This window comes from Lathyrus oleraceus, chromosome 6 (assembly GCF_024323335.1).
Source record: "Lathyrus oleraceus cultivar Zhongwan6 chromosome 6, CAAS_Psat_ZW6_1.0, whole genome shotgun sequence".
Taxonomy (NCBI): Eukaryota; Viridiplantae; Streptophyta; class Magnoliopsida; order Fabales; family Fabaceae; genus Lathyrus; species Lathyrus oleraceus.
In genome coordinates, this window is record NC_066584.1 from 291,074,433 (window position 1) to 291,084,885 (window position 10,453).

Sequence of the window (10,453 nt, forward strand, 5' to 3'; positions counted from 1 at the left end):
CGGAATGTATTGGAGCTAAAATTGCGCCAAAACCCTTCTCTTCCTCATTTCTGAAAAACATAAAAATTTCTCAAACTCTCTCAAAATGTTTTCCATCAACCAAGTAAATCAAACAACTATGCTCAAAGGTTCTTCAATCAACATGAAGTACATCAGAGACATCATCCAACACTGAAGTAAACTCTAAATTTGTAAGTTTTTGATGTTTTGAAAAGTTTTTTGAGTTTTTTTTATGTAAATGAGTAGAAATAGATGATTTATGTAAGAAATGAGTAAAAATTGCATGAACGATAATTTATACATACTATAAAACATGTTTATTGGTTGAAAATAACTATCAAACCATTATTTTTTGGGTTTGTATGTCTACATTGCTGCCATTGAAGGACCTAAAGAGTTGCAAAAAATTCCAGAGTTGCAGAAAATTCCAGAGATGCATCTCCAGAATTTTTCAACGTTTAGTTTCCCAATAACCAAAGATGCATCTCCGGAAATTATCAGTCTATTTGTTTTTTTATTTTCTTGCTTGTAGTGTTGTTTGTATTAATTGTCTGATTTACTTACATGCATTATGGTTGATAGAGACAATAGACTGAGGCACATGAGGATTGCACATCATGCATCAACGCTGAGGGAGAAAAGTCAGGTTTTAGAAACTCCTGTTCACTCTAGCCATGCAGAGACATCTATTTCTACGGCTCATGCTTCTCCATCTTCTTCTTCTTCCCGTAGGAGACAAGTTTCATCTAGCGGCACATCATTCACTCCATCCTCCCGCAGTCGTCAGGTTTCACCTATTCAGGCGCCGGAGGTACCCGAGTCACCAGTGGTACCTAAGGCACCAGTGCCACCTCCGATGAATGATGCTTTTGAGCTAATTCCACCTCCAGCTGCTTAGGTTGCTGAACCAGTGCCACCTCTGGATGGTGAGGCTGCTGAGGATGATGAGCCAAAGTCATCACAAGCATTTGGATGAGGCCTTATAGAGTTGTCACTACTACCTCAATACCTAGACCATACTGCCCGACATATTTGCAACAGAGAGATAACATTAGTTAGATTCATTATTTTTAATTTACGTTTATTATTACATTACAAGTTTCTGACATTGATTTATTTTTCTGCAGGATCATGATCCACTGAAGTTTATTAACCATGAGAAAAAGATTACTGACTTGCCTTAGTCGAATGAGGAGTGGTTTCAGGAAGCTTTGTCCCTATCTGGGATGAAGGACTTATGCATGGACGATTATATTATGGTCAACCACATGATGCTTAATGAATTCGTGGAGAGACGGCACACCGAGACCTCATCATTTCATCTACCGCTTGGTGAGATATCTATCACACTCGACATTGTTTTATGTTTGTTGCATCTTCAGATCAGGGGGAAACATCTATATCATGGGAGGATTAGCAGAGACGAGGCACTTGAGATAATGGTAGACTATCTGGGAGTTTACCTAGAGGATGCCATGACGGAGATGGAAAAAACCAGAGGGGCTCATGCTAGGTTTGATTTCCTGAAAAAGGTATATGATGCTAGAGGTTATGACGAGTAAATGTGCCTCCATAGAGCGTATACTATGAGAGCATATATGTTATATTTGGTTGGCACTATGATTTTTATGGATAAGAACTCCACTTATACAGATGTCGTCTACTTGTGGTACTTCGAGCGGGATCTATGAGTATAACTGGGGGGCCTCTTGTTTGGTTTACTTGTACTCGAAGTTATCAGAGGGGTGTAGGTGGAAGACGAAGCAGATCACATGCAACATCAAACTATCGAAAGTAATATTTATTGATTATTTAATGTTTTTGTGTCATTCTCATTACATTTTTTCAACGACCTTACTAATGATTCACATGTTCCAACACTTTTCAGGCTTGGATCCTTCAGCACTTCCCACGCATCCCTGTTTGGTCTTATGTGTCGAATTATACCGAGGATATACCACATGCGTCTACATTTGCCCCACTCAGAGGGAAATAGGTGATATAGCCACTTAGAGTGTATCTTGACCGTTTGGTTGTCGAGGACATGCACTTCAACAGCTATGTCAATCACTGTGAGACACAACCATTTGACGACATAGTATTATACTCAGGATGGTTGGCTTGCGGATCACGTCTCACTGCTCCTTATCTTCCTGAGTGTGTGACGCGGCAGTTCGGCTACACTCAGACCATTCCCAAACACCCTGGTGTCTCTGCTCCTCCTGCTACGACACATAGAGACATGGATGCCATGTTTGATGATTATCAGAGTCATCTGGTACCGGAGGAGGCACAAAGTACCATAATTGATAGTGATTGGAATTGCGTCGACATGTACATCAAGTGGTTCTTTAGGGCGTCACTTCTGTATATGGTACAGGTTGCTCCAGGATATCCACCGAGGCTAGCTCATTAGGAGATACTAGAGGAGGAGTAAACACAATTAGATCATGCTTATGATATCTTACCTAGATGTTGTCGCATGATGGAGATTACGTAGGAAGGTATTGACAAAGGTATCTTCCCCGACGGGTCTGAGCTAAGGCAGGTCCTGGATGCCATTATGACGAAGGCACGAGAGGCACTGATGTAAAAGACAACGTCGGAGGACGGGGGTAGTGGACAACGAGGAGCACGAGGAGCCAGAGGAGTTGTAGTCCGACATATGCAGTAGTATATAGTAGTTATACTTTGGATACATTATGGATTGTATTTTATTTTCACTTAATTCTACTTTATTGTGTATTTCGACTTTATTTATATATATATATATATATATATATATATATGTTTTTTTTGGACTATCCGAATTTATATCTGTCATCAGCTCTTTGAACTTCTACAAATTCCCCAAGCTATTTCCAATTACTAACAAGTTTTTGACATATAAGAAAATGATTGTTATATATTATGCCATAACCTGAACATAAACATCATACTCAGATTTTCATTTGATGAATCCCAATTCGACCAAGTATGATTAGATCTTCTTGTTCCATGCCCTAGGTGCCTGCTTGAGACCATATAGCACTTTGTGCAACTTGTATACTTTCCTTGCTTCCTCATGAATCACAAACTCGAGAGGTTGTGCGACATATACTTCTTCTTCTAAGAGACTATTCAAAAATGTTGATTTCACATCTAAGTGAAATGTCGACCAACCTTGATTGCATGCCAAGGTGGCGACTAGTCAAACAGTCTCCAATCTTGCTGCTGGTGCGTATACTTAAGAGTAGTCGACTCCTGGTCTCTAAAGAAAATCTCGAGCTACCAATCTTTCCTTATGCCTTGCTATCAACCCATCGACATTGTGCTTCAACTTGAACACCCACTTCACTTTGAAAGCTTTTGTATATACTTGAAATTTGACTAACTCCCTTGCGTTGTTTCTTTCGATTTCTTGTAACTCTTCGACCATAGTTGACTTTCACTTTTTATCGTTTAAGACTTCACTATAGTTGATTGGTTCAGCACTTGCAAGTAAGGAGAAATTAACTAATTCTCCATCTGGTGTGACTTCATCATCACCAATCACTTCATAGTCATTAAGTCTTGTTGAACGAGCTATAGTTCTTTGAGGTCTTTGACTAGCACTAGTTACACTGTCTTCGACTTTGACTGTCTCGGGCATGTCAGCAACTGCTTCAACTTCGACATCATTACTTGCTTCGTCAAAATCATAGCTCATAAATGGCTTGTCAATTCCATCACTAGAATTCCAATCCCAAGCATAATTTTCATCAATCACAATATCTCGACTCATCACGATCTTCTGATTAATTGGATTGAACAACCTGTGTGCACTAGTTTTGTGATAACCTACCAGAATCATAGGTTCACTCTTGTCATAAAGCTACCTTCTTCTAGCATCAAGAACATGCTTGTAACAAATAGAGCCAAACACCTTCAGATGACTCACTGATGGTCGTTTGCCACTCCAAACGTCTTCAGGAACCTTGTTCTTCAACTTCTTGGTAGAGCATATGTTCAGAATATAAACATTAATGGAAATAGATTCACCCCATAAGTATTTTGGAAAATTCTTATGCTTTAGTATGCATCTCTCCATGTCCAATATGATCATGTTTCTTCTTTATGCTATTCCATTATGTTGAGGCGTGTAAGGAGCAGTTACCTCATGATCAATATCGTGTTTTGCATAGGATTCTTCAAACATCTTTAATGTATATTCGCCACCTCCATCTGTTCAAAGAACTTTGATCTTCTTCTCACTCTGGTTTTCGACATGCATCTTGAATCTCTTAAAGGTTTCAAATACTTTGTCCTTTCGCTTGATCACCAAGATCCAAAGATTTCGACTAAACTCATCAAGAAACAAAACAAAGTACCTGTTTCCACCAATGGTATGCTCCTCAAAAGGGTCAAAACGAAAGAATTTCTAGATTGCTTTCCGACTAGACAACCTTCATAGAGTTTATCGACCATCTCCAAACTTGGTATATCAATTACCATATCTTGAGTAATTAGTTTATTGAGTGATTGAAAGTTCAAATTTCCAAACCTCAAATGCCACGACTAACTATGCTTGTGGTCAACAATAATTTTTAGACATTGTACTTCAGTTGAACTGATCATGGTCTTGAATGTCCTATTCTTCGACAAAGGAGATTTCAAGACCAAATTATTCTAAGTGTGGAACAATTCAAAGGTTCCATCTTTCATAATCATTGAGAAACCTTTTTTTGACCAGTTATCCAACACTTAGCAGATTGCAGTTCATTCCAGGTACATAGAGTACCTCTTTGATCGTTGCTTTTCCTCCATTACTCCTTTGAATAACTTTGTTGCCAGTACCTTCTGTTTGCAACGAGCTATTATCAACAAGTCTGACCTTGCTCTTCTTCGACGAGTCAAAATCTTCTAACCACACTTTTTGACCAGTCATGTAATTCGAGCATCCCGAGTCGAGGAACCAGATCTTGGAGTCGACATGGTCAGCTGCAACTGTAGCCATAACCACCATATCTTCATAATCATCTGAATCTTGGCGTGCAAGGTTCACTTCTTCCTCCTTGCCTTTTTTCGCTCCCTTATCTTTATTGTATCGACAATTCTTGGCCATATGACCCCAATTTTCACAATTATAGCATTGCACACCTTTTTTCTCCCTATCTTTCTGATAGGAGTTTATTTCTCCTCTTTTCGAGGATTCATAAGTCCTATCATCGACTTTATGCTTTTGAGGGTTCGACCAAGACTTCTTGCTCTAGTCTTGTCTCTTTATCCTTTGAATTTGTTGGAACTACCATGCTTCTTCCAAGCCTGAGCCTACAATGCTTGTATCGAATCTTGAACCCTTTCCTTTCGACAATCCTAATCTCATGCGCCTCCAACGAACCAACCAAATCATCCAGTTTCACGGTTTCAAGATTATTGGATTCTTGAATAGCTACGATGACGTGATTAAAGTGAGATTTCAACGTACACATTACCTTCTCAACTATCATCTTACCAGTTAGGGTTTCACCACAATCCTTCATGAGATGGATGAGATTCTGCACCTTCGATACATAGCCTGCAATCTTTTCATCCTCTCCCATATGCAGCAATTCATATTGTCGTCGCAAGGTCTGCAATTTGACAACTTTGACCTTCTCACCTCCTTCATAGTACTTGACAAGAACATCCCATGTCTCCTTCGCCGATTCAGCATGAGAGATCTTGTCAAAATTCGTTGAATCTACCGCCGATTGAATGCGATACGCGATCTTGCAATATTTCTTCTTCGCCTCCTTGTGCACGACTTTCTGAGCACCAGTTACATTCTCAACAAGCTCAAGGACGCCATTAGTAACCGCTTCTTGGATTTTATGAAATCCGAATAAGGACTGTATCTATTTTTTTCCATCAGATCCAATTTTTGCTATAAAAAATTAAAAAAGAATTCAAAATATCATTAATACCATTCATCTTTTATATCGATCGATTAATTCATGCATGCATACTCATTATTATTTCCAGTATAAAACTATGTTCCTTTCATAAAATTATTTGTTCTTAAGTTAAATTACTATACAGATTATCTATTGACACTGAGCAAGCTTTACTGGAAACACATTTGGAATAGTGTCATTTTTTATCCTCTTTTGTTATGGCTTATAACTGTTCAAAGACAAAGATTGAATCAGTATTATCAAATATCTACCATGGTGGATATACACGCTGGATTGAGAAGAGAATTCCATTGATAAATGGAAATATAATGTTATTATAAATGACTTAAGCATCAAAATTTTGGGACATCTCTGATGCTAATGGATGGCAACTCTCCTTGATTATTGTTATTATTTACACAAAAATGTTGAGGTGGCTGAAGCAGTATAAGTGAGCAATAGTTTTCATATGCTAAACAGAGTTCATATATTCATTTAATTTGTCAATCAAATACTATTATAAAGTCATGTTGAAGCAGTAGAACTGCAGTAAGCAAGATTATTCTACATGTTAAAAACTTAGACAACTCATTGGAACCAAAACTTTGTATTTTTCCAACCAATACTTAAAAATAAGTAAATAGCATGTTACAAACTTGACAACTCATTCATCTAGCCTAATGAAAAAGTAGCGCACCTCTAGTCTTATACACCCTGGTATGAATATTGGTGTGACCATATTTTTGGATTTCTCAATATTTGCATTTTGCTTATAAGAAAATTTTAAAAAAAATGCCAACTTTAAATATTAATCAACTATTACACTTTCCGTAAGTAAAACATTAATCAACTATTACAACAATTTATCCTTTTAATTGAAGACATTTACTGAACATTAACATGATATATATACTACATATATATACTAATAATCACAATAAGTTTGATCAACAGAGTCCTCCCAGTAATAGATCAGATGCACTGCTCTGCTCAATATTCAATTAAGTTCTAGGAAATTCATTGCATGAAAACCACTTTTCTATTACCTGCAGCATGTCACCACACCAAATATATGAATAATAGGGGAATGATTTTATCATAACAACACCTGATAGTACTGCATGATAGTAACAAATAAAACCTATTCTTGCAATCAATTATAGCCCTACTAGCTTAATGGTTCAATAAATACTTAAAGAAGATGTCAGTTTAAATAACAATCCATTCGATTCAAAATCTCCTCTGAAGCCAAACGAGTATCCGGAGAATGTTTTCCTAGTGTTCTAGCCTGATGTTTTCTACTCCTAATCCATTTTAATTACTCAAATAGTGCTTGAAATTTAGGTAGGAATCGTATGATTATTTTTAAAAACAATGGCACTCAACATATATCAGAAACACATCACCAAATATATATCAAAAAAGGAATATAAGAAAGTGTTCAGAACTTGCCCATGTGCAACATAACAAGATAAACAAGGGGAGCGGGGATGAGAGAAACAGAGAAAGAAACAAGCACTAAATCAATTACAGGAATTTACTTCTAAGAATATAGCTACTAGCAACTGTTAAAAAATTCCAGTTCTGCATGAAAACCTGTTCTAAAAAAGTGAAGACTTGCAATGCTAAAAAACCCCAAGTTATTGAAAAACATTTTCTTTTCCAGGAATGACTTGTTGTGCATTGAAAAAATAGTTTGAAACGGTTAAAAAGAAGATAATTAAGACCTTTCTCACATTGGTAATAAGATATAGTTAGTAGCAACTTCAATAGCTGAGAATGAAAAGCAGAAAACACTAGGAAAACATTCAACGGTATGATGAGAGAAAGGGAACACTCTAACTATCATGTTACCTGAAGAGATCTGGAGGTGATTGTATTGATTTTACGTCATCAAGGAAGACTGAAGCTCAACCTTCACCCTCTCTGGTACGGACGATGCTCGGAAAGGAGAGCCATTTACAGTAAAAGAAACTAGTTTTGGCGTAACAATCACATATTTGCAAGTTGGTCCCCGTTTCATAGTTTTAAGAGTTAAAGTATCCTTAATGGTCAAATTACAAAGTGTATCATTGGTTACATTGATGATTCCTTCTCCATCTCTGGAGAGAGAGCTGGGATAAACTAAGAAACAGGGCCGGCCTTTCACAGGCGCAACAGGCCCTATGGAACTGGGCCCCAAAATTTTGGGGGCCTATTTTTTTTTTTTTTAAATCTAATTAATATGAAAAAATTTAAAATATATATTATTTTTCCTCATTCCAAACGCAACCTAAAACCGAAAAGACGCCAAGGATATATATATTTTAGACAATACTTTGAAACTTTATATTGTATAAAAAGATATTATTAGTTTAAACAATACTTTGAATTTTTAGTGTATTTTTTTATTATTAAATTATATATATATTTTAGATTTAGGCCTATTTATTAAATTAAAACAGGGCCTCCAGATTGATTGGGCCGGCCCTGCTAAGAAACACTCATCAATGTTCAAATCAGTTAACTTAGTACAAGTTGAGAAGGGTTCAGCATGACCACTATCATCAGCTTGAATCCCAACAAGTTCAAGATGCAAACTTCTCAAACCTGGAAGATCAAGATGCTTCGGCAGTCTGGTTCTTTTCTTGATATCATACCTTGAAACGGAAATATAAATAGAGGTCAAAGAATGACAAGAAAAGATAGAATACGGCAACCCAATATTGCTCGGAACAGCTATGTTCAGTTGCTGAAGACCATTAGACATAGCATGGTTTATGAGACGAGTGAAAATCTCATGTCGAAAAGCTCCATGGCGATTGAAGTCAAGAGTACGTAAGGGATAATCGCCCATACCACGAGATGACACAATCTCAAACACACAATCAGAGAAAAAACACGGCTTGCTAAATTCAGAGGTATCCAATTTAAGATGACGGAGGAATTTCCAGAGATTCCTCCACCGTTTTGACAAAACACTAGTCTTAACAACATCTTTTATCTTAAGATATGACATTATATGAAGCAGAATTTCGTTGGGCAAGTCATTGAGGCTGCTCATCTTCCTCTTCAGCCTATCACCCATTCCGCCTCAATATTCGTCTACAAAATCAAAAGCAATAGATTCAGTTACTATATGATACAATTTTCTTGCAGATGCATAAACTACGCACAGAAACAAGCAGGAAAACCTAGATGCATGCAATTTCAGTTTGATTTAGGGATTAGTGCGAAAACGGAATGTTGGATTTGAAATATGCATGTGAAATTCCAATTTATAATCGTAAAAGCGTGAAACAGTTAGGTATTGAAGATAAGAGGTGAAAATACCTAATGAGTTGAAGAGAATTGTGAATCGATGATTTCTAAGCTGTGTGATTCGTTTGAAGGAGCCTTATGAGTGAGCAGTGGCGTTGATGAGTGACGGCGATGGGCGGCGGTGATGAGAATGGCGGTAAGGTATGTGCTCAAACCACTCTAAATCGGGTTGAATCAGATGATCTGATTTTTAGAATTTTTTGAAAAAAAATTATGATAAAAAAAATCAATACTAAATCCATTTTTGTCTATTAATATTTTTGGTTAGTTGTACCAATTTTTTTTTATTAGTTGGACGAAAGAAATTTTGATTATTTTTTTTTCATCCGAGGAATACATGATTTATTGAAATGATTAAACCGATTCAATTCAATGGTTATTTCTGAAAATCAAATGATTTCAGTTCTGAAAATCAAATGATTTTAGTTCTGAAAATCAGAATAGTAGGATTGAATTGTGATTTTCTTTATTATATTCAACGTTAATTACCATTAAATTAATTGATCAACTGACATATAATTATTTTAAAAAATAATAATAAAAACTATTATTATTTTTAAAATAATTATAAAATAACATTTTTTTATTTCTTAAGAAATAAAAGAAAAAGTAAACATTAATCCCTCAAATTTGTACCATGTGTTTAACGCCCGGGAAAGAATGTCTAGAAAACTCTATTTATGTTAATTATGTTGAAAAATAAGCCAAGTAAACCTCTATATTCTAACCTGTATAACTTAAGATAGAATTTTTTTACTCAAATACTTCATATTTTTTTAAAAAAAAATTAAAATAATCTAATTTTTTAAAAAATAATTCAATCTATCCCAATTTTTTTATAAAAAAAAAATCTAAGGCATAGGCGTCAGTCCAATTGACACATACCCTTAAATTTTAAGTGGGGACATCAATTGGATTGGTTACAACACATGGTGCTGTCAATCCAATTGCTCCCATGTGTAATTTGGAAGAGGAGGCGCCAATTGGTCTGACGCCTTAGTGTAATATGCAATTTTTTTGTTATAAATAGAGGTGTTGTGTGATTCATTTTTCCATATCTCATTTCGTCATATTGCAAACATGTTTGGTGTTCGTCGCTGCTATGAAAAAGTGATTTATTCGAAAGACAAGTCTCCGATGTTGATGTTCTTCTAGAACATATGTAGTTTCGATCAACTGAAGAGGGAGTTGATTCGTTGGTTAGATGGAAAAATACCATAAAAGAAAAAAATTAGAAGTATTGAGAGACTCAATAGTAT

General features: G+C 36.0%; 3 protein-coding genes across 3 annotated transcripts; 1 reads left to right on the plus strand and 2 right to left on the minus strand.

The window, feature by feature from the left end:
- Positions 1-2,044: 2,044 nt before the first annotated feature.
- On the plus strand, positions 2,045-2,416 carry LOC127095253 (uncharacterized). The gene has a single exon (XM_051033968.1). It carries the CDS (start codon positions 2,045-2,047, stop codon positions 2,414-2,416), a length of 372 nt encoding a protein of 123 aa, XP_050889925.1.
- A 2,295-nt stretch (positions 2,417-4,711) lies between these two features.
- On the minus strand, positions 4,712-5,083 carry LOC127095255 (uncharacterized). Its single transcript, XM_051033969.1, has one exon. It carries the CDS (start codon positions 5,081-5,083, stop codon positions 4,712-4,714), a length of 372 nt encoding a protein of 123 aa, XP_050889926.1.
- A 1,402-nt stretch (positions 5,084-6,485) lies between these two features.
- Positions 6,486-9,548, minus strand: LOC127096710 (F-box/FBD/LRR-repeat protein At1g78750). The gene is made up of 4 exons (XM_051035261.1): positions 9,207-9,548; positions 8,367-8,978; positions 7,749-8,018; positions 6,486-6,940 (listed from the first exon to the last, which is right to left on the minus strand). Exons 2-3 carry the CDS (start codon positions 8,959-8,961, stop codon positions 7,780-7,782), a joined length of 834 nt encoding a protein of 277 aa, XP_050891218.1. The 5' UTR covers positions 8,962-8,978; positions 9,207-9,548; the 3' UTR covers positions 6,486-6,940; positions 7,749-7,779.
- Positions 9,549-10,453: the final 905 nt, after the last annotated feature.